The sequence below is a fragment of the Galeopterus variegatus genome, unplaced genomic scaffold (genome assembly GCF_000696425.1).
Source record: "Galeopterus variegatus unplaced genomic scaffold, G_variegatus-3.0.2 Scaffold1933, whole genome shotgun sequence".
NCBI lineage: Eukaryota > Metazoa > Chordata > Mammalia > Dermoptera > Cynocephalidae > Galeopterus > Galeopterus variegatus.
Genome location: NW_007728044.1, coordinates 162,406 through 187,787, shown reverse-complemented (window position 1 = coordinate 187,787; position 25,382 = coordinate 162,406). Strand labels below are relative to the sequence as shown.

Sequence of the window (25,382 nt, the reverse complement as noted above, 5' to 3'; positions counted from 1 at the left end):
TGAGTTGGGTCTTTAAATTTTATTACATAAATCTGTCTTGTAGCCTAATGCTTTTATGTTGATTTATTATTTCCTTATCTACTTATTAATCATTTGCTTTTTTCTTAATTTAGTTGAAAGAAGAATTCAGTGCAGAAGAAAATTTTCTCATTTTAACGGAAATGGCTACTAGTCATGTACAAATTCTTGTAGAATTCACAAAAAAGCTGCCAGGTATTTTTTTTAAATAATAAAAGCAAACATTTATTGAGCATTTAAATATGTGCCACAGATTATAGTAACCACTTACATATAGTGTTCTGTTCAATTCTTGAAACATTCCTGTTATCAGTATTACTATTACCAGGTATTTTTACATGTAGTTATTTCTCTGCTACACTGTACAGCATTCTTGTGACATTGTGAAAGGCAGGTCTGTTCATTGCAAAATGGGAGTCATCTCACATCTGATTTAATCATGTCTATTAACTACTATAGACATGAAATATTAGAGCCACAAAGCATATTTAAAATCATTTATAATAATTCTTCCAAATCAAGAGATAAAAAGTTGAGACTTCACAAAGTTGTCATTCATCCATCTATTTATTCAATAAGCAGTTGTTAATAGTACTCCATACTAAGAAAGCATATTTAAAATCATTTATAATAATTCTTCCAAATCAAGAGATAAAAAGTTGAGACTTTGCAAAGTTGTCATTCATCCATCTATTTATTCAATAAGCAGTTGTTAATAGTACTCCATACTAAGTGCCTAGCTATTACCTTTAAGGAGAGTGGTTAAAGGCCGCCAATAAAATATAGATAGGTAGACAGACATACAAAGTGCTGTTTGAATAGAAAGAAATTAGTAGCAAATTACATCTGGGAAAAACAGGGAGGCTTTAGAGAGGATCATATTTGAATTGGGCTAAAAATAAGAGGAGTTTTCTAATTGGCATGGAGGAGAAGGGACATTCCAAGTTGAGCTATCGCCTTGTGAAAAGGTAAGGAGACACGAACAGAAATAGAATTATTAGAGATGGGAAAGAAAATTCAGTGTGGCTGTAGCACAATGTCTGTGGTGGGCTTCTTGGTTAGATAGTAAGGTAAGTTGGTACCAGATGGACAAGTGCATAACTAAGGAATTTACTTCTTGTCCCCTGGATGATAATGAGATTTTAGTGGCTTTTGTTTTTTAAGAGAGGGAAATGATGAAAGTTTTGCTATAGAGATATGGCCATATCAGGTTTGTATAAGATGGATATGAAGGGCAGAGCTGGAGGCAGGGAGGATCAGGTTAGTATGCCACCACACAAGACCAGGCGGGAGGGCTTGAAATAAAGCAATACAGCAATGGGAGAGGGAAGAAGAAACAAAATGAAGAGAGATTCAAAGACTGATAGGGATTTATGAACAATCGCATGTGTTAGGTGAGGGAGAGAGACTTATCCATAGTCATTCTGATGGTGCCAATACAGGAGTCTTAGCTCCTGGACTCAAATTCTTTCTGCCACATTATCGATGCTGTTTAAGCCAATAGGTTTAAGTTTTTTCAGTGTTTTTAAAAAATATTAGCACATTAGAATCCCATGGTCTAGAAGAGTATATTAAATACCTTGTATGGTAGCATAACATTGTAATATTAAATTCCAGAAGGTAACTTCTGACATAGGATTTTAATTAGGCATGTTAATTTGCCTTCTTTTTGAGAGTATTATGCTATTATTTTATTAAATATGTCACAGATAGACATAAGCCTACATAAAACTCATAAATGTGGTAAGAAAGTTCTTGCTATCATTGAAACATTAATATACTCTCATTTCGTTATTAGCAATGAAAGAAAAACTTAATTCATTACATGCTAATTAAGCTGAAGGCAATCTTGATCAAAAACAAGATTACACAAAAGTAAAAAATGTGGGGGGAGAATTGGGAAAGGGAGAAATATAGTGGTTTTGGTTATGAATATTTGGTTATATATATATGAAAGGTTTTTTAGCTCATGTGGTCAGTTGGTCTTGAATCAAAAAATAATTGAAGACAAAATTTTATTATAGGAAGGCAGATTATCTGAAAGCAATGACAATATCTTAACATCTCTTCATTCCCAGTACCTAGCCTAGTTCCTGAAGGAAAGAGTACAATTAATGTGTGTTCAATGAGGAAAGCAGAAGGAAAAAATTTAAAATACAGAAGGAAATAAAAGGCAAAAAAAAAAAAAAACACCCTTGAGAAGGAAAATATTTTATTTAACAATAATTATAAAAATAAAAAACATTATTAAAAATAGTAATAACAGTGATATAATATCACTACTTAAAGGGTATTTTGTGAAAAATGATTTGAATCATTCCATTCAGTAGTTCATTGAACATATCGTGTGCCAGGCACTGTCCAGGGTGCTGGAGACCCGGAGGAGAATAAGGCATGTCTCCTGCCCTCAAAGGGGCTCTTAGATTCTCTAGGATAGTGACTCTTAATCCCTAGCATAGCTTTCTTCTCTAAACTCCCACTCCTATTTAATTCTTTCCTAAGCCACTTACACCCTGATGGCATTATTTAGCCCTATTCATGTGTGCGTGTGTGTGCGCTTATGTGTACCAGCAAGCACACAAGCTTGTGTTTTGTTTCCTATTCATTCAGTCACTTAATTATTCAATAAATATTTCAAATAAAGCACTGGGGATACATAAATAGACAAAACAGAGTAAGACTCTGTCCCCAAGAAGTTTACACTTGAGTAGAGGTGGCAGACAATTAACAAATAAGCAAATAAATCTAAAATACATGTCAGGTAATAATAAGTTCTATGGACAGAAATGAAGCAGATAGGAACTAGTGAGTGCTGGGGAGTACTATTTTAGTTAGGGTAACCTTGGAGCAGAGACTGATTGCAGTGATGGAGTGGGGATATCTGGGAAGAACATTCATGCAGGCCTGTGTATTCACAGCAGAGCCAGGGGGTCAGTGTGGCTGGAGCACAGGGAGTGGGGGGAAGGGCAAGTAAGAAATGAAGTTAGTGAGGCTGTTGGGGGCTGTACCACATAAGCCTGGATAAAAATTTGGGATTTTTCAGACAGTTTTATAGTCCTTCAGGTTGGCAATTCATTCCACATTTCTCTGATTTCCCCCACTCTGCATGGTGCATTCCTGAGTTCAGAGCAGTTGCCTCAACATGACATTGATTGTTTTTTGGGTGGTGGTGGGGAATGCTACCCATTCTCTAGATTGACTAAAGACTCATGAATAAGCCCTCATGAGTCAGCCAAATATTCCGGGAGCACATAAATTTTTTTTTCTCGCTTGTGGATTCTTCTTTCCTGCAGAGTGGATCCCATAACACCAGGTATGACTAAGATAATGGCTCAAAGAGTCTGCTTGCCTCCAGTTTTTGAGGGTTGCTTCATCTGAATCAGTCTGTCTCTGCCATAATATATGTATTTGGTATGGACTTAACATCTCCTTTTGCCTAACCTGCTTATTCAATCCTACTCAACAAAGATAGAAGTTCGTTTCTATTTGGGGGATTATAATAGATACTTATTGACTCAACTTGGCCACCCAATTGTACAACAATTACAGAATCACTTTATAGAAATGTTTTATCAATAGTGATGATGAGATACTGGTATACCTATACACTTCTGTGATACTGACTTGGTTATCATCTTTACCCAGGATTTCAGACTTTGGACCATGAAGATCAGATTGCTCTGCTGAAAGGGTCTGCAGTTGAAGCTATGTTCCTGCGTTCAGCTGAGATTTTCAATAAGAAACTTCCAGCTGGACATGCTGACCTATTGGAAGAAAGAATTCGAAAGTGTGGTAAGTGATTTGGTTAATGGTAAAAGAGTTCACTTCTGCAAGTAAAAATTGGTACACCCCATGAAGGCAGGGCTCTTGTGTGTCTTATGTAACATTATATTCCCATTGTGCCTGGCATGGAGAATGTCTCTAAAAAGATATTTTGCTCAATAGGTGTGACTTTTAGAGGCTTGTTTCAAAGATCTCTGTTGTAATAGCAAAATACCAAAAGTACTCTCTTTACTGCACTAAGATGAAGGGTCAAACGAAGACTTTTAAAAAGATTGGAAAATTAGTCTGATTTGAAAAAATAGCACAAAGGATCTGGGATTATTCAATCTGGAAAAAGATTCATTTATTCAACCTTCAGGTATGAATGACTGGGTAACCAGCTACTATCCATCCCTACCAAAATAAAAGAAGAAATTACAATAGCAATATTTATGCATTACTTGCTAGGTTTCAGACAGTGTTCTAATACTTTATATATGATTTCATGAAATCCTGCAATCATACTATGAAATAAGAACTACTGTTGTTCTCATTTTTATAGATGAGGAAACTGAGATAGAGAGGTTAAATAACTTTTCCAAAGCTGACAGGAAGTCTAACTTCAGAAGCTATGTGTCTTAACCACTATACTGTACTACCTTGCAAGAGACAAAATGAAATAATAGCACAAATAACTCAGTTTAGCTTATTATAGAGTAATACTGTGACCGCAAAGGTCAGGAGACATTGAGATGAATTGCCAGGAATTATGTGCAATTTATCTTAGGAGATTCTTAAAATACAATATGCTTTTATTTTCCTGAGAGATTTCATATATGGGCTAGGAGGGTGAATGAATGAAATAAGATGACTTCTCAAGATCTTTTCTTTCTAAAGTATTATTATTCTCTGATGTACTGAATCAAGTTTAAAGACTTTTAAAACCAATATTTTAGAATAGAGACTGGAAGAGAAGTTTTCAGGCAGTTCTGCATTTGTGATTTAAGTAAAATAATTTAAAACTGAAACATTTTTAAAAGCAGTCTTCCCACAATAATTATGCCTTTTCCTCCTAGTTAAAAACTAAAAGTATAGTTAGCATCACTGATAGATTTTAAAAACATGCACTTTTAAAAGATGCATTATTCTTAATACATTCATTGATTTACTAATTTAACAAATATTTGAGGGCAAGGTACTATGGTGGCATCAAAGAGAGAAATCAAGCATGTTCCCTCCCTTAAGAAGCTTACAGTCTAGTGGGAAGAGATGAATGGTACCTAATCATAATAAAATATGAAAGAGAAGAACTGAGAGAGAGGTGACGCCTTGTTGAGAGGGCTCTGGAAAGGTTTTGTTGGCATTTGAGCTGGGTCTTGGATGAGATTTGGGTACCCAGGGTGGAGGTGCAGGAGAGAAGGACCAGCAGGAGCAAACAGAGAGAGTCAAGGAAGCTCGGGGCATGCACACAAAGGAGAGTGAGTAGTTGAACTGATTGGACCACATTAAAGGGAAATTAAAAGAAATGTCATAACCAGATTGAGGGCCTTGAATGCTGGGCTAAAGATTTTGTTATTTTCTAAGTAATGAGGGCACATTGAAGATTTTTGAACAGAGGAGGGAGAGACATCAAAATCAAGCACTTAGGACAGGCCAGGATGGGAGACACCTATTGGAAGCAAGAGGTTTCCAGGATATGACTCCCACTGCCAGGAAAAATGGAGAGGACAGAAAGGATCTGGGAGATAGGAATATATTGGGTCAGTGTTTCCCCTTTGAAAGACATGTTGTCAAGAAACATGGATTCTGGTTCTGCATAGATGTTATTACCTATCTTTTCCGGGTCTTCATTTCTTGTGTGCGTGTGTGTGTGCCTAGGCTAAGGGAGAAGGGCTGAATTAATCTCCAAGGCTCCCACCATTCTATTCTACAAGTCTTCCTGCTTTTCTTCTCTTAAATGATTCATTTTTTTTCTAGTTAGTGGTATAGCCAGTCACTCGGCCAGCTACTTAAGTATCCTAATTTTAAAGCTGCAATTAGTAACTGACTGTTAAACTTAGGAAAGAGTTGAAGGACATAAGCCGAATTTTCACTTGTATGAATTTAATTGTTTTAGGTTAGTAAATATACTTGGGTGGTTCTCTGTTTATGCAGAAAATTGTCGTGACCTCAGTCTGTGATGGACAAAGCCTCTCCAGCTGAATTTAGTCGTTTATTTGGTTCTGGCTTCCATAGACTATGGCAGTGCTCTCTTTAAGAAAATCTATGAGTCAAATCTAATTTTTTAAAAAACTAATAAAATAAAAAGGGATGATGGCTTGTGTAAAAAAATATTATTCATTTTATGGACAGAGCTCTTTAACTCTCAAAGGATCCTACTCGAGTTAACGTGTTTGGTTTATTCAGCAAGAGTGGTGATTAAGAATACTGACTGTAGAATCTGCCTTGAATTTAGACTCCAACATTTATTAGCTATACGTCCCATTTTTTAAAAAGTTATTGAAATAGACCCCATAATCAATTTGATCTCTTTGAAATCATGTGTAAATTTAGTACTTGTTCTGCAGTCTTGCCTGGATTTTGATATTAAAAACTTCGTGAGGCAGGGTCTGCCTGTTTTTGAGTCAGTATTTTATCCCAGCACCTAGCACATGCCTGGCTTGCAGTGGGTGTTCCACAGAAATCTGTGAAATGAATGAATGAATGAATGAATGAATGAATGAATGAATGAATGAATGAAGCTTTATCTGCAGCCATGAGTCTGGTTCATTTACCTAATTTCTGGTGGCTCTTCCCCTGAATATCAGAGTTATTTGTATCCCAGACTGACAACTAACCAACAAAGTTTTTTCCAGACCTTACCTTTGGTAATTAGTGTTGAGGACAGATACCATCTTTTGCATTTGAATGTAAGAAAAGGAAAAGACAGTTTGGGTAAGGAAGCTTTTCTCTCTTCCTCCTCAAAGATGAGTATTTTACAGTTTATTTATTGTTTTGATTAAAAAAGGAGTACAATTTCTGCCACCATGCTGATCTGACACCTGTGAAAAGAGAGCAGGAATGAAGGATTGGGTATGAAGAGCCTCAGAGCACAGCACGGTCTTGAGAAAGTCTAAGCTAGGCCAGTGGAGAGGGACCAAGTCTGAGTGGCCCATCGAATGGGCCAGCACTAACACATCCACTATGCTCAGCCACTGGTTGGGAGAAGACTGGTGTGAGTGTGTCTTCAGCATTCACAGGGCAGCAGCTGGAGGCTGTCAGTCAGCCATGCTCCCTACTTCAGGCTCTCTTAAAGGGAGATCTGAGTGGAGCATTTCCACGGCCAACACAAAAATATCTCATTTGTTCTTCACAACACTTTGAGATAGCTGTTATGCATCTTACACCAGACCTGGACCCTGTGAATACCAATACTTCCCTCCTCCAAAATCTCAGTCCCACGTATTCCTGCCCTCTGACATTACCCTCTAACTTTCCAGCTCACCCCCTTCTAGTACAGACTCCAAAGATTCTTTGGTCCAATACAACCTCCATTCATTGACCTTCCATCCACTAGCCCTCTATCCATTGACTCTATTACCTTTTCCCTGATGTCACTTCCCTCAGTACTTGGCTTAGGATTCATAATCCATCGATACGATCTCTTCCTTGAATCATTCACTGGATATTCTTAACTACTTGTCTTTTTCTCACCTAAGAAAACCCCTTCCCTGACTGAATACACTCTCTACTCACTCTGGGCTTGAACCTGAGAACTGAAACAGTATGACTGGCTTACCCTAATTTGATGGTCGTGCACTGCAAGTCGACTTCAGTACTACCCACTTATCCCTCTTCTCTATTCAGTCTTATTCTTATGGGAAATCATCTCTCACCTTGTCTTCAAACTTCCAACATCTCTCACCCCTCAATCTCAAGTGATGACCTTGTTGAGAAAAGGTAGATTTTAAGAACACGCTGCATTTCTCAGGTCGTTGGCTCATTAGCCCCCTCTTCTCCCTTGATGAGCTCTGAGTCAGTTTAAAATCCTGTCATTTCTATTTGACTCTTTCAAATTTGAACCATCCAGTAACAGTGGAAGATCATTTCCTCTGGGACTTGTATTTGTTTATCTGTTTACTTATTTTTTTTTCAACAAGCTTGTATTGAATATTGCTATGAGCCAGGTACAATGGAGATACAAAAATAAGTAAGATAAAGTGACTTACCTCAAGGACTTTGTCTTCTTGGGGAAATAGATAGGAAAATAATAATCACAATAGAGTGTCACGTATGATTTAAGTTAGAGGCTTAGCTGCTATAACAGAGACTAAGAAAAAGGGGGGGGGCACAAACAAGGTAGGAGTTTATTTCTATCTTGTAATAGTTTGGGCATAAGGAGAACAGGGCTGATAGGGCAGCTTCACAGGGTCCTATGTTGTTGCTTATCCATGCAGATAGTGCTGACATCATCATCATGGTCCAAAGTGGTTCTCTACCATTCTGGTACATTCACATTCCAGCCAGTGGGCAGGCAAAGGGGGAAAAAAGAATGGCACATCCTCCCCATAAGGGAATGATCCAGAAGTCGTACACGTGACTTCTACTGACATTCTATCGGCAAAAACTTAACTTTTTTCATCACACCTCAAGACAAAAGACAGGGACACCTGTAAAGAGACTAATGGAATAATTAGGTGAGAAATGATGAGGGTCTTACAGATTATTAAAATGTATATAATAAAAAAAAAAAAAAAAACCTTGCTTGTAATTTCCTAAGTTTCAGAACTGGTGATTCTTCAAGTTTCAGAAAAGTTCAATAAAGTTTTCTAGAATATGATCTGTGTAGATAAATATGCATGTCTCTAGTTCATAATAAAATACTTTCCCCAAATATCAACCACATATTATGACAATAAATGCCATCCAAACTCACGTGCTGCTTTATATTTTATCTAAAATGATGCTTCCATTTATTAATATTTATGAATTTGCTTCTTCCAGTGGATTTTCAGAACATTGTCTCTTCTGCACACCATATAAAAACCTGATCTTGCAAGATGAACTTTCAGAATAACTTTTTATTCTTATGCTAATATAACACATTCTTATTTCTATTGTACATTTAATTCTAGAGTAACATAACATTGCAAAGTTACCCTGTTTATACCTACAGAACTCTTTAAAGAATATAATGTGAAATTTCTTGTCCTTCAAATTTATACTCTTCTGTGTGCTATTATTAAATCACAATTCCAAACACAAAGATACCATCTCCTGAGATACTTTACTTAATGAGTTACAGTGTTCATTTATGCTAACTGAGGCTTCAGAACATATATCTGACACAACCTGTGGTTGTTTCCACAAATTCTAGTGCATCAATGATTTTATTCCTAATGTAGTATTATAATGCAGACTAGATTTTAAGCTGGAGTTTTTAATAAAAATAGGAATAATCATGATATCCAAAATATGATATAACTGTAATAGGCTTGCTAACACTGAGTGAGTTTACATTTTAACATTAAGGAAATTAGCAATAACCTCTCACAGACCAAAGCAAATTTCTCTGTTCATTTTAAATATAAATAACCCCTGAAATTTATAGTGTTCCTTGGCCTTTTGTGGTCCCCACAAGAGACATAAATGAAATATTCAATTCAGTAAGTATTTATCAGGATGACCACATTTCTCATGATTTTGCAACATTTTGTTTTTGCATGCATCTTCTTAGTACTTCCAATGGCCCCTGTAGGTGAGTGTTACACTCCTATTTTATAGATGGGGAAATGGACTTATAGAGCTAGATGACCTGCCCAAGGTCACACAGCTAATCAGCAGAGTGCTAGGAAATGAACACAGGTGTTCTAATGCAAAGCTCAGCACACTTTTTATCTGCTGCACCTGTCACTCGCCAGGGGTCTAATATTTACCCAACTACTGGCTAGTAGGGACTATAAAGACCCAGTAAAACATGGTTCCTACCCTTTGGTTTAGAAATAAAGTACAAGCAGCAGCTAGTAATTTAAAATCACTTTTAAATAAATGTTAAAATGAATAGAGACAATGAGGTCAGAGAAGAGATACTCTTATTAGAGTGAAGTTGTGGCTAGTTAAGTAGTATCAGACTAAAGTACTCATATATTGTATGTTAGTAAAGCATACTGTGCTTATTTTTCTGTTATTTAAATATATATGATTTCACTGCTTTAGGCTTTGCAACTTGCATAAAATGAAAACAAAGATAAGAACTAAATTTTCCAAAGAAGCAGATGTAAGCTGATTATCCATCAGTCCAGATACTGTCTTGGAAAGAAGGGTTGGAAGTATAAAGAAACAAACGACAGGCCTCCCCAAGCAGGGATGCTGCAACTTGGCTGCAGGCCAAGGAAGCCCAGGGCAGGACTGGGCACTTGACCCTCCACTCGGAACAAGGGTGAAAGTCAGAGCAAGGAACCCGAGAGAACATTTCCTCCCTTAAGTCCTCTGGCAGTGGATCCTAAAAGTTGTGTCATCGTAGCCATCTCTGCCAAACCTGGCTCGAGACAAAATGCTGAAACAGATTTGACAGCTGAAGCCATAAATGTAGCTATTGAGGCACCTCCATCAGAAAGAGGCTGACACAGAGAGCTCTGCTGGTATCTTTCCAAGGTCTTAGAACCTGGGAAGAGTGATGTGGTTTTGAATAAGGGTGTTAAATCTCTTGCAAACGTGATGAAGCTCTTGGCCTCTGCAACTCCAGAAGAGATCTTGGAGGAATTAAAAAAGGAAGCCAAGAAAATAAATAAATAAATAAAAGCAAGAAATGAAAAATACATCCTTGAGACACTTTTTATGGCTAATGATGAAGACGTTATTAAATAGGAATATATATTTAAATGTACAAAAAACATGGGATAAAAACATATGTATATTTAGATAAGAATAATACTCAAAAAAGTAGAAATTTTAAAAGTATGATACTTTGAATACTGCTTCTAAAATCCCTGACCCCAAACAAACTAGAACATGTTATTCTGATTTCATGGCATTACAGAATAACAGAGCTGGAAAGGATATTCAATGACACGATATAACTCTTTTCGTTCTGTGATGGTGCTTCTGATAACCAGAAGTTGAAAGACTTGAATTCAAGATCACACCATGCAAGATGACAACTAGAACCCAGACCTTGTGACTCCTGGTTGAATGCATTTTATCCTGATTGTAAATTAAAATGATAATGTCCCCACAACATTTTTGGAATTCTGGGAATTGCTTTCTAATTCAGTTTACAAGTTACAGAGGAAAACCTGTTACACTGTTTTGTAGTCTCACCTTATACTTTAAGACGTTTATCTAATGCAAAAATGTTTTCTGCATCTTTTAAAAACTATATTGCACATTTTGTGAAAAAGTAAGTGAATAATGGAGAAAAAAAGACAGAATATTTATAAGAAAGATAACTGCTGAAGATTAGAATTTTTAACACCTCTAATTTTGCTTTTTCAGAGTGGTTACATGATAATTTCAGCATGAACAAATTTGGGGCTCAAATTATGGGAAGAAATCTTCCAATTAAGAGGAAATATTAAAGTACTACAAGAGTCGATATTTTCATTGCCTCTGGGCAGAATCCATTGTTCTCAGCTCAATCCCCAAGCCCTTTGTACTTGCTTGGTTTAGAACATTGTGTATTTATTCATGTATCTGCCTCTTCCATTAATCTGTTAACTGCTTAAGGGCTTTGTATTCCCAGCACTCTCACAGTCCCTGGCACATATTAGGTATACAAGTATTGGTGAATTTTGTTGAGATGAATCTGGAACTTGACACTTCAAGCTCTGGCAGCTCCTAAGCATTGGTGAGACTTAATTTGGCCAGATAATTTTTATCCACTGGGAACAGCCACTAAGCAGTATTTGAATATTATTTATTAAATATTTTAAATTAAATATTTTACATTGAAAGCAGTTCTTTTTTGAATTGCTAATTTGTTGGCAGCTTTTTACTCAAGGCCAAGAATATGGCACGGATGACTCACTGGGTAGAGTTCAGCAGTTGAAGTAGAGGACAGAGTCCAATCTCTTAGCACCACAGGAATGTTTCCATTGTCTTAATGGCATCCCCTGCCCCCATCATATCTCACAACTATGTCACCTTTGTCACAAAGAACTAGCAAAACATAATACTGCATAATATAACAAATATTTATTAATGTCCTACCATGTCCTCAGCAGGATGCCAGTTACTAGAGATGCAGAGATGAGTAAGCAACACCTGTGGAGCACCTTTACGAGCAAAGCAGCACGCCAGGCACTGGGGATACAGTAACTGGTTCCTGCTCTCATAAAATTTATATGGTATTTCACACTCCAGTGGAAGGAGAGAGACGAATTGTGATTGGTGCAATAGAACTGAACATAGAGAACGAAGCAACTAATTCTGCTTTACTGTGACAGGGAAAGCTCTACAGAGAAAGCAAAATTTGAACTTGGCCTTGACGAGTGGGGTGCTTTAGCCTAACAAGGATCCTGCCTTATATTTCAGCATAAAAGCATGAAGACCTACTAAGTATATCTCATTTGTTAGGGGAGGTGTCAGTTAGGATGCTCTTGGCTGATGATTACAGAAAATCCAACTCAACATGGCCTAAAAAAGTAAGGAAATGTATTAACTCAAACGAGAAACCCAGAAGAAGGGTGCGGCAGAATTGGTTCATTCAGGGGCTCAAGGCACCACCAGAAACACAGGTCCTTCTTATCTTTCTGCTCTGCTATTCTTTTTTTTTTTTTCCCCTTTTTTTGTCTTTTTTCGTGACCGGCAACGGATTGCAACCCTCAGTGTCGCGCCCGTACCGGACCGGGACCGGCAACGGGATCGCAACCCTCGGTGTTGAGCCCGCACCTTGCTCAGCCAGTGAGCGGCCGGTCTGTATGTGGGATCCGAACCCTTGGTGGGAGCGCCCCTGCGCTTCCAAGCGGCACACTGTAGCAGTGCGCCACCGGGCCGGCCCTGCTCTGCTATTCTTACCCTCTGGGTGGTTCTCACCCTGGACATGTAATGGCCACAACCATTCAGGCATTGTATCCAGGCACAACAAGGGCCAAAGGAAAAAGAGATGGTCTCTTCATGAGTATAGAATTCTTTCTTAGGAGTTTCCCAGGAGACTCCCGTTTAGTCTCATTGGTCAGAATTGCATTGCTGTCCCCGACTATACCAACCTCTAATGTGGGAAATGAGACCAGCAGTGGCTGGACCTTGGGCTGGAACTGGAATCTGCCTCCACCATAGTACATGGCCATGGGGCAGGGATGGGAGAAGGTAGATATGCTGTGCAGCAACAAATTGAATCAGCTTCAGGAACCTAGAAGTATTGGTGTCATTAGTTCATAGGGAAACCATTGGGATGGTGAGCGCTTAGTTTGAAAGGAAGGCAGAAGGGAAACATAGCTTTGTATGCCATGCCAGGGTTTATACCTCAACCTCTATGCTATGGGGTGGGGTCATTTCTAGAAAAATTTCAAATTACATGGTTTCTAGCAAATAGCATCATTTTTAACAAGGTGCTTAGTTTATCTTGGATTGTCAATGATAACAAATAATATAGAGGTATTAAAAATACCAGGAAATGTGCATACTTATATATAATACACACACACACAAATAAACTTCTGCTTTGTTTTTGTTCCCAATTAAGAGTAGGGTTTACTTAGGAAATAAAAGACACTTAAGTTTAAAGCAATTTACTTAATGCAGTATAGTGTTAATTCTGTGAAATGGTTATTCTCTCAAAGAATATTTCTGATTATTGAACAATTAATTTATCAATCACACACTTTTTAAGAAAGGGATGGGGGGAAACAAATAAGAAGGAGAAGCAGAAGAGTAAACATTTTTTTACTTTGAACTTTTCCACGGCAAAGTCTTTATGGTTAAGCTGGAAAATAGCTCCCCCTTGTGTCCAAAACTCAGCTAATTGGTGATAACAGCAAAAAAGAAGCAAATTTTAAGCAAGTCTCCAGGAAGGAGGAGGAAGCAGGAAAACAGGAAAAGGCTGTCCCCTGCAGGATGATGTTATTCTTACATTTTTTTATGTTAGAAATTGCTGGTTCGCAAACACTCGAAACACCCCTTTCATTTATGTTGGCATGGTTAATTCTAATTGTTGACGCGCATTCCAAAAGCAGATTTACATTATCTATCCCATAGGAAAAAAAAATTTTTTTAACTCCCATCTTACGTATTTTCTGCATTCTCTCTAATATTCACTCTTGGCTTTTACAACATACAGAAGATGAAACAATCATAATAAACATTTTTACCTAATTTCCCCCAAACATTAGCAACTATGATTAGATAGCTAAGGGAGGTAACATCTTTGGAGGGTGAATGGGGGATTTAGAAAGACAAATGAAATAGGAAATTAGATAATCAAAGATGATTTCTAGAAATTGAATATTTTCAAATCGGCTGCATTGAGTATTATCCCCAAATCATCATCTACTATTTAAAGTAATAGCATAGTCATGTTTTATTATTTTAGGTAACCACACTCGTGGGTATAGACTCAGAATGCTGAATAAAGACTGCCATTTTTTGAAGATGATGAAGAATAACCTTACCAAAAAAATACAGATCTGAGTTTAGCTTTAATATCTAGAAAAATACTGAGGCAAATCACTGAGCAGACAATTTGTATTCATCCCCAAATTTCCAGAATGCTTTTTTTTAAAGCTAACATAGCTTTGTAAAGACAAAAGTGCACAACTTTAAGAGTAAGATAAGCTGAGATTAAGATGAATTAATATGTTAATCCAATTCTCTCAAATAATAATAATAGCTCTTATAATTATTTGCTCTAACATTTATTGAGGGCATACTATGAGCTAGGCATTGTGCTAAGCACTCTACATGTTATCTTATATAATACTGTTGTCATATAATTCACATTTCACAGATGAGAAAACTAAGACTTAAAGAGTTTAAGTAATGTGCCCAAGATCGAGTCGTGGAGTCAGATTTCAAACTCAGAGCACAACCTCTTAACCCTTTTTATTCACTGAAAACCAGGACTGGTATTCTCAGGCTCACATACTCCAATCCCCTGCATTTTAAGTTGCATCCAGTTTGGTCATGGGTATTCAGTTCAATCTGTAAGAGCAGAATGAAGGGAGAACTTCCACATGATGTAATCCCCAAATTGCTCAACAGAGACGTTGTTGTTAATAGAGCCAACTGGGGTCAATTAAAGAATAAAAAGTCAAAGGGGAGAAGAGCGTGGTATTTTGACTAAAGAGGGAAAGGCCAAGGATTCAATTTGGGAAGATTCTTTAGACTCTTGTAAAGGTGGGGATTTAGACTTTCTGATAAATTCACTTTCTGTGAACTGTATCATTAGATGATGACTGTACTCTTTAGCATCTGGGATCAAATTTTATTCTGGTTCAGTCCAGCCAGAGTTCTTTGACTCTAGATCTGGTTTGAGAAGGAATAGAGCAGTCTATTCTCACCTGGATCAATCCTGGGAAACTCATCCTCATCTTAATTCATCCAGAAATCACATCACAGTCTTTTATTTTATTTTTTCTGTTTCCATGATTCCCCAGCCAAAGGCTCTTCTAGAATGGAGTCATGCACAGAGCAGGCACCAAACTATTTGTTGAATGAGTGGAGGAAGTGATATAAAGAAGTCTTAAATTATGAAGAGGAACAAGCTAGACAAAGGAGAAGGAGAGAGAAAAACGTGTACAAAAACTGGGCAAAGTGAATTGTTGAGGGAACTGCAAGTGGCTGATGTGGCTGGAGGAAAGGCTGCGTGATAGAAGGGTACTGACGCTTAGTCGTAGCTAACAATCAGCACTGTGGAGCCTGCCAGCTTTGACTTGAATCCTGATTCCTGGGCAAGTTATATAACCTCTCTGAATGTGCCTCTTGGGGTGTGAGAAAGATTAAATGAATTATAGGATAAGAAGTGCTTAGAACAGTGCCTACTGCATAACAAGTACTCAGTAATTATGAACTCCTACTATTATTATCATGGATGGTGAGGCAGGCAAAGGACAGGTTGCAGAGGTTCCTATGTAAAAAGGAAAACAATTCAGACTTTACACCAAGAGGCATGGAGAGTTTATGAAGGTTTGTAAGAAGTAGGGATAAAGTGTGTTATTTGACTTTTGGAAAGGTTATTCTGGAATCTAGATAGAGGAAGGATTGAAGGAGACCAAACTGCAGACAGGAAGACCAGTGAGGGGGCAACTGCAGTCATCAAGGTGAAAAGAGATGGGAGCTTAACCCAGGTCAGTGTCAGGTGCGGTGGAGAGAGAGGGAGCATTGCGTGAGAGAAAGCAGGGAGAACCCACAGGATGGGCACCTGAATCTCAGTTGTCAGGCCTGGGCAGCTGGCTGAGTGAGGATGCCAGTCGCTGAGAATGGGTATGAGAGGAAAAGAGTGGATGTGGAGGACGATGGAGGACGTGGAGGACGATGGCGGATTTTACTTCTGTATGTGATGTCTTTGATTTTGGACATATTGAGTTTGAAGAGAGCAGCCAGGTACCAATGCCTAGTAGGCAATGGATAAATAGATTTGGTACTTCAGAACCAAAAAGAGAGATCAGAACCCTTTGGCAAGAACCCTGGCCAGTTTATTAAATGGAGCTGTTTATACTTCTGGACTGAAGAACAACTATTTTTTGTTAGTTGTTTAAGATGCTATCTCTGCCTTGATTATAGATAGAAATATTAAAAAGATTAACTAAACCCCATCTAGAAAATGGTTAAGTTCTGAGGTTCTTTTGGCAATTCAAGGGCATTACCATTTATTGTCAGACAGTAGTGACTGAAACGAAGTCACTGCTAATATCAAAGACGTACAAATCATTGATTAGGCTATATTTTGAGGATTTTGTTACCTGGTCCTCTTTGCAATGTCCTGCCTTTGGCCGGGACTTACAATATACAGTAATTATTTGAACATGCATATATAGATGTAAATATTAACGTGTGTGTATGTATAAAGTGTTTCTAGCTTTATGTTTTTCAGTCACACAAAAATTTTATTATGACTGTAATTTTTCAACTTTTACCCATAGGTATCTCTGATGAATATATAACACCTATGTTTAGTTTTTATAAAAGTGTTGGGGAATTGAAAATGACTCAAGAAGAGTATGCTCTGCTTACAGCAATTGTTATCCTCTCTCCAGGTAATTTCAATGTTACATTTTAATTTTTATGCCATTTTCTTCTCTCAGTATAATAATATAATGTTTATTAAAGAAGATCTGAACTGAGGTCATAAGAGGTGGGAAGGGGGGAGACACAGGGGGGGCTAGTGAGAAAATTGGTAAAGGCCACAAAAAATGATTTCATTGTGTAATGATAAATATAGTAATTATTAAAAAAGAAAGAAAGAGAAAAACAAAAATCTGAAACACAGAAACATAAAGAAAGTGTAAAATGGCTTATAACGTTGCCATTCAAATTGAACCATTGTTAATTTGTCAATGTCCTTCTCAGTCTTTTTTCTAAACACACTCCTTCATTCAGTAAATTCATATTGAACACCTACTGTGTACTGAACATGGTTCTAGACATTGGGGATACAACAGGATACAGCTCCCATGAAGCTTACATTCTAGTAGGGAGAAAGATGATAAATGAAGAAACAAATAAAAATAATTTTTCAGGAGGAGGTAAATGCTACAAAAAATAAAATGACAATATAAGGGGGAAAAGTAGCAGGAGAATGGTATTTTATTTTATTCTTTTCTTTATTTTTATTTTCTTTCTTTTTCTTTTTTTTTTCTTTGAGAATGGTATTTAATTAGTGGTCAGGGAAGGCTTTTCTAAGTGGCTGACATTTGAGCAGGGACCTAAGTGAAATTTCTCACTTTTTAACATAATATAGAACATAGTGTCTCTCTCTTTTTTAAAGATCGAAATTGGCTTTATGTGCGATTCTAGAGTCAGATAATACATCATTCCATAAAATAGAACAAGTGTTCCCTGTGTCTCTTTTTCAAACTTTACAGTTCTTCAAAAGTCTTTTCCCAAATCATTAAAAAATTATATTGGTAAAAGTTTGTTATAATGTGTGCATGATATTCCATTGCATGGATGTGCAATCATCTACTTATTCTTTAGCATGTATTTGTATATTCAGAATGTTTCCATTTTTGTGTGTGTGTTTTAAACAATGTTAAAATGAATACCTCTGCTCATAAAGTTTGTCTATATTTTTGGATTACTTTAATAATTTGGGAGTGATGTCATGTTCCTAGTTTATAAAGCGTAATTACAATGTTAGCTTTAAACCATTTTTATACATGATATTGAGGCAGAAGCTAGTTGTTACTTTATTTTAGTATAAAAAATTATGATTAAAAAAAGAAAACTGTTCATCAGAACCTACTAATGTTGTGCATGTATATACCCAGCAATTCTACCAGAAAGGCTGTTTATGTCCACCATATGGGTTACCTTTAGGGGTTTTGATGGGAAGGGGAATTTAGGGAGGCTTCTGTGGATCATTACATGTTCTGTATCTTGATCTAGTTGTGATTACACGGGGATATATTTGTGTGCATAAAAATCTATCAAGTTGAACACTTATTTTGTACATTTTAAACATACAACATTTGTAAACTCACACTTCAAAAAAGTAAACATTGCCATACTTACGCCAAATTCATGCTTTTCCTCTCTTTTATTTTGTCATTTTATTTTAAACTTCGAAACAGACAGACAATACATCAAAGATAGAGAGGCCGTGGAGAAGCTTCAGGAACCACTGCTTGATTTGCTACAAAAGTTGTGTAAGATTTATCAGCCTGAAAATCCTCAACACTTTGCCTGTCTCCTGGGCCGCCTTACTGAATTGCGGACATTCAATCATCACCATGCTGAGATGCTGATGTCCTGGAGAGTGAATGACCACAAGTTTACCCCACTTCTCTGTGAAATCTGGGATGTGCAGTGAGGAACATCACAGGGGAAGGGTCTAGCTCCTTTTTTCCTCGTAATAGATATCCGATGTATAACTTCTTTTATTTCATTTGTACCTGGTTTCACTCAAGAATCTCGATGAATATTTATGTAGCAATTATACAACTTCCACAATTGTAAATACCAGGCTAGATAGAATTACTTTCTCTACGTTGCATTTTACAAAGCTTCGGGGAATCCTACACTCTCTTTGGCATGCCATTTGCCATTTGCCTAACTGAATTGATCGTTATTTCAATTCTATCTGTTGAGTTAGGGAAATCTCATTTTTCTCTTCATTTACTGTATTGCATATATTTTATTAAAGTGTTGTATTCAGTTTTGACAATAAACCAAACATAATGCCAACAGGCTTTTCTTTGGGGAAAAAATTGACAAATATACCTTATTTCTTCTCCTTTTTTAAAAGATTGAAACATGATTGTATATATTTATGGGGTACAGAGTTGACTATCAGTATTTGTGTACAATATGTGATGATCAAATTAGGAAAGTTAGCATATTCATTACAAAATGTACTCATTCTTTATGTCTATTAACGAATTTCTCCCTAACTCCCCTGCTTCCCCTTTCTCCCCCGTAATAACCACAGTTCTGTGTTCTCCTTATGAAAATTCAATGTATTATTGTGTTATTTGTTTCTTTCTTTCTCTTTCTGTGCCTGGCTTATTTCACTTAACATAATTTTCTCCCAGTTCATTCGTGGAACTGAAAGTTTTATTCAATGAAATAAAAAATACAACTGAGAGCATAAGCAGCAGGCTAGAGTAAGCAGAAGAAAGAATTTCCAATCACAAAGACAGTCTTTCTGAAATAACGCAGGTGCACAAGATAAAGAAAAAAGAATTTTTAGAAATGAAGAAAATCTATGAGAGCTAACATGCCCTTATTTCTTTAAATGATGAAAGACATCTTATTGAACCTGAGGGCATAATTTATAGAGGACAAACTCTTGCAACATATGTAGTACTTTTCTCATCCCTGAAGTCCTGGTGAATATTCATTCATTTTTATTAGCCCTGTAGGATCATTCTATTTTCTTCGAAGTTCAAAAAGAATAGCATACAGAAAGTGATTTTCACATAAAATGTTCCCTCAAGCAATCCCATTCCTGATAGGGTCTTGAGACAGCATTTGCAAATTCAGACTATGCAGATAACCACAGTGATGAGACATTCCCTTATCTCTCTTAAAAGTGCTCACTGTATAGATTCATTGCACACAATCATTTTTTGTTTTGTTTTGCTTTTTGAAAACACTCCTACAGCTGGGTGCACAGCTGTTGTATACTTCCCCCAAAGCAGGAATTACTTCATTTCCTTCCTTCATTGTTATATTATTGCGTTCTTCTGCCCATTGTCCTTTGGTGAATACAATAAAACACCTTCGATAGGTAATGGGCTTCTAGCTCCCTTTCTCCTGAAGTCAGACAAAATGGAGCATGCTCAGCAAAGCAAAGAGTTTTTTGTAATAAAATACTAGGGCAACCCTGAGATTCTAAAAATAACTAGTCAGTGGAAAAGGGAGTGAGTTGGGCTAGCATCATTTGGATTCTATTTGTTATAACAAAAATATCTTGAGTCTCCACTAGTACAAGATTCTTTTGCTAAACTCCATGGAAGATAAAAAGATGATTTAGACCCAGTAGCTTCCTGGAGAGGGGATATAATGGGGTACAGAGGAAAATGCTGTGGGCCTACCAAGGGACCTGGGAAAGTCTCATTTCCACTGGGCTTAAAAATATAGACCTGAATTCCATTGGTTAGGGTAAGAAAGAAGGGGGTTCAAGGTGAATGAGGTGGCAGGAGCAGAAGGAGGAAGGTGGGGAATTGTGCAGGCATTAAAAGACCATAAGTAATCTGGGGAGAGAGGTCAGGTGCACAGTCCCTTTCTAAGCTTCAGTTTCACCATTGTACAGTGAAGATATCAACATCTACTGCTTAAAGGGATTTAGGTGATCAATGAAGAGTGAGTGCCCACCAGGGGAGAGGGATGGCAAAGAAAGGACATTTAAGACAGAAGTAAATTTCTGAATGCCTGAAAGCATAGATCCATTTTGGGGGAACTGAGTGTGGTTTGGTGTCTCGAGATCACAAGCTAAAAAGTGCAGAAAGTGATGGGAAATGAGCTGGAACTGATGGGGCACTGTAGACAGAGCTAGAAACTTAATCTATAATAGGTCAGTATTTATTCAAGTGGTTAAGACCTTATCAAAGCAAACAATAATGCTTATCATACCGAAGACTAGTTGTGAGACTGTAAGAAATACATTTTTGGTCTTTGCTCCTAGTTTTTGATACAGAGCTTCTCTGGAATTCCCTGAGTGATAGGGGTAATAGGAGCATATTTTGGTATTCATAACAAGCCCCCTTCAACCATACCTAAGTTTGTGTGAATAAGATGACCCTTAGTGGGAACCTTAGATAGCTTCAGGAAGGGTGCTGGTTGTCATAGGAACCAACTCAGAGGGTTGGAACTTTCAACCCCCAACCCTAACTTCTGGGAGGGGAGAAGGGCTAAAGATTGCATTGATAATCAGTGGCCAATGATTTAATCAACCATGCTTAACAAATAAAACCTCCATTAAAACCCGAAACAACAGGGTTTGGAAAAATTGCAGGGTGGTGAACACATTGATGTCCCTGGAGGATGGCATGCCTGGAGAGGGCACGGAAACTCAGTACTCCTCCTCTTCCCCCAAACCTTGCCCTGTGCATCTCTTCCATTTGGCTGTTTCTGAGTTGTATCCTTTATATTAAACTGGTAATATTAAGCAAACTGTTTTCCTGAGTGTTGTGAGGTGTCTACCAAATCATTGAGCTCAGGAGGGAACCCCTGATTTATAGTTGGTTGGTCAGAAAATATAGGTGATGACCCAGGATGTGGGACTGGTGTCTGAAGTGGGAGCAGTCTTGTAGGACCCAGCCCTTAACCTGTGGGGTCTGCTCTAACTCTGGGTAGTGTCAGAATTGCACTGAATTGTAAGACACTCAGCTGGTGTCAGAGCCAGTTGTAGATAAGAAAAAAAAAAAAAAAAAAAAAAAAAAAACACATTGAGTGTCAGAAGTGTTGTGAGTAGAAACAGTTCACTAATGGATTTTTTTTCAGAAATAATTTTTATGAGACTTTAAGAAAAAGTCAAAGAATAAGATAAAGAGTAAAAGAAGCAAAGTAAAATTTGAAATCAGATATCACACCCTTAAAGAAATATGGCAGAATCTGGCTTTATGGTCAGAAAATGCATTATCATTGATACGAAGCATCACAGAAGCAGATCTGCCTCTAATTAGCTATGTATCCTTTTGGAAAACAAACAAACTTTTTAAAAAAAAAGTCTCTATAAGCCTTAGTTTCCTTATGTGTAAAATGTGGACAATATGCTTTTCCTACCTGACAGGGCTGGTGTGAAAATCAAGCATGATAATGTTTTAAAAGCAATTTATTTAGGAGGTTGGCTAGTTAGCTCAGTTGGTTAGAGCATGGTGCTGATAACACAAAGGTCCAGTGTTCAATCCCTGTATCGGCCGGCTGCAAATAAAATAAAATAAATTTATTTGGCAGTACATGCCAGTACTAACCATCAAAATAAATGCTAACTATTATTATTAATAAAATTGACTGCCATAAGCTGGTATTGCTGTGTTTTATTTCTAAAATCCCTTGATTTTTTTTATGTAATGGACTGAATAAAACATGATTCATGGAATTTATAATCTAGTAAAGGAGACAGACAAGAAATAAGTACATAAAAATGAAGTACAAATTATAAGTGCTATGAAAAAAGGTCTCTCTCGCATTCTGATGTGTACTTTATGGATCATTTTCCACACTTAGAGTGACCTCTTTCTAAAATGCAAATCTGGTTCTGTGTCCCCTCCCACTTAATGGTTTCCCACACTGGCTTCAGCAAAAACTCTTAGATCCTTGGCAGAGCAGTTGGCTATTTGGATTCTTCACCATCTGATTCCACTCCAGCCTTGTCTCTGGCCCCTGCCTAAATTCTAGGCATCCAGATAAAATGCATTTCCCAGAGTTCCATATTCTCTTAAACCGAGTGAGGAAGGAAGAGGATAGAGAAATGGGCAAATATAAGGGTTTCCTTAAGCTCTTTCTTTCCCCCTTTCACCAGCCATTCACGATGGGGGTGGGGGGGATTTTGTCCCCCAGGGGACATTTGGCAATGTCTGGAGACAGTTTTGGTTGCCATGACTGGGGGGTAGGGATGCTACTGGCACCTAGTAGGTAAAGGCTAGGGATATTACTAAACACCCTACAATGCATGGAATAGCCTCCCACAGAAATTATCTGTTCCAAAATATCAATTGTGCTGAGGTTGAGGAATGCTGCTCTCTCCTATGCTGTCTTAGTCTGTTTGGGCTGCTGTAACAAAATACCGTAAACTAGGTAGGTTATAAACAACAGGAATTTGTTTTTTCAGTCCTGAAGGCTGGAAAACCCAAGACCAAGGCAGATTCTGTGTCTGGTGAAGGCCTATGTATTAGTTTGTTTCTGTTGCTTATAACGAAATAGCTGGAATTGGGTAATTTATAAGAAAACAAAATTTATTGTTTACAGTTTCAGAGAGTAGGAAGTCCAAAGTCTGGGAACACAAATGGTGAGAGTCTTCTTTGGTGGTGGCTTTACAGCAATGCAGGGGTCTCAGATGGCTGCAAATGGTGGAGCAGAGAGAGAGTGCCTCATGCACTCTCCTTCTAAAGCCCTCAGAACCACACCCACAACCACCACTAAACCATTCATTATGGCAGGGTCCTCACAATCCAATCACCTCTTCAAGGCCCTGCCTTTCAATTACCATAATAGGATTACCCACCCTAAACAGTTATAGTGGGAATTAAGTTTGGGGGGGGGGTCATTCTATCCAAGGCAGCCTGCTTCCTGGTTCATAGATGGCACCTTCTAGCAGTGTCCTCATAGGGTCGAAAGGGCTAGCTAGCTCTTTGGGGTCTCTTTTATAAAGGCACTAATCCCATTCATGAGGGCTCCACCCCCATTGCCTAATTACCTCCCAAAGGTCCCACCTCTTAATATTATCTCCTTGGAGGTTAGGATTTCAACATATTAATTTTGGGGGTAGGAGTGTGTGGCACAAATATTCAGATCATAGCACATCCCAAGCAGATATGACCTCTACACTTTCTTCTAACTTGATCTAGCTTCAGCGTCATTCTCAACAGTGGCAGTTCTCTAGTTCATATCAACATTGCACACAATCACTTTATTAGTGAATCCAAATACCAGATATGAGCACTGGTTTTGAAGTTTTCTTTCTTTGTGATTGAAATCAGAAACTGTTTTTACTCATTGACTCTATACAAAATTTTACTTTTTCCAAGATTTTTACAAAATTACAACTTATTCCTTTTTTCCCTACCATGAAAAATAATAAATTCTGTAAATTACCAATCACGTATCACATTTGGATGTTAGCTGACTATAGTGGGTATATGCTTTTTTTCTGGATACCCAGAATCCATTGTCTTTACATCTGTTAAGAGTACTCTAGTTTCCTCAGTGGAACCACCCTGTTCCTTTCTCTTATTCCATGTGTTTTGTATGGAGTTGATCCCACCCCAAGCTCCAGAGTTGGAAATGTGACTCACATATAGCTAATCAGAGCATTGCACATCTTAGGTCACGGTGATTGGTTTAGGAATGGGCACATAACCCATTTAAAGAAAATGAGATTATTTGCTTGGAGTATTTTTAGGAGGTAGGCAGTGGCAGCATTTGCTTGCGTTGTATTATCATTCCAAGTTCTTCACTCTCTCCCTGTAATAGAATTATATTCCTAGGCCTATAGTCTTGTGAATTTGCAGTACCTCACACAAGAGTGGGCAGAACATACATTCCCACCCACTGATGTTAGGCTGGTCCATGTGGCTTGCTTTGGGCAATGGAATGTGGATGGAAGCCACAGTGAATTCAGAGCTGATGACATCACATCACATATTTCTGCTTGCTGCTCTTGCATTTTTGCCATTTGCAAGTTGCAGAATGAGAGATAGAAGGAGTACACCTAAAACCAAACCTTCAGCTTGAAGCAGTGCCCCTCCCCTCCAACATGAGCTAATTTGCAAGTCCACAAGCAAGAAAAATCAATGTTTATTACTGTAAGCCACTGAGAGTTGGGAGTTGTTTGTTATATAACATCATCACAGCAAAAACCTAACTAATATATCCTATTTGTGTTCATATCTATTCCTCCCCTTTGCTTCTCTGCTGATATTAGGAAGGAGAGGTAACCCCTAACAGGCTGCATTTTATAGGTTACCCTGACAGCTGGCTCTGGCCAGGTTCAGTCAGTAGAAGGCATTGGTGGAAGACTAGAGAATGGGAAGAAGGAAAAGCCAGGGTATTTCTCTTTACTCTCTCTGCCTCAGATTGCATCTCTGGGAAAGATTGCATCTCCTACATAGCTCCAAGTCCCGCTGGGCAAACCCTGCCCTAGTGCTGATGGCCCTGGCTTCTGAAGTCCTCTTTTGAACTTCCAAACCCTAGAATTATAGTGGCTTCCTACTGTCACTCATCTCTGGGTTGTCTCATCTGCTCCTGTTTATATTCTCAGGTCTTCCACGTCTTGTGAAGCCAAGTGCCTGTGTCAAATTCTTTCT

The 25,382-nt window shown here is 37.8% G+C and overlaps 1 protein-coding gene across 5 annotated transcripts in view; it reads left to right on the top strand.

Moving 5' to 3' along the window:
• NR1H4 (nuclear receptor subfamily 1, group H, member 4) overlaps positions 1-19,102 on the top strand; it is a 62,605-nt gene extending 43,503 nt beyond the window's left edge. For 3 of the 5 annotated variants that reach the window (XM_008579639.1, XM_008579638.1, XM_008579637.1), the window contains 4 exons: positions 114-213; positions 3,664-3,810; positions 16,836-16,949; positions 18,486-18,999. In XM_008579639.1, coding sequence (XP_008577861.1) covers positions 114-213; positions 3,664-3,810; positions 16,836-16,949; positions 18,486-18,724 — 600 coding nt within the window. In that variant the 3' untranslated portion in view covers positions 18,725-18,999. Of the gene's footprint in view, positions 1-113; positions 214-3,663; positions 3,811-16,835; positions 16,950-18,485 lie in introns of all 5 variants that reach the window. The other 2 variants (XM_008579636.1, XM_008579635.1) reach the window with 1 other exon arrangement.
• The last annotated feature ends 6,280 nt before the right edge of the window (positions 19,103-25,382 follow it).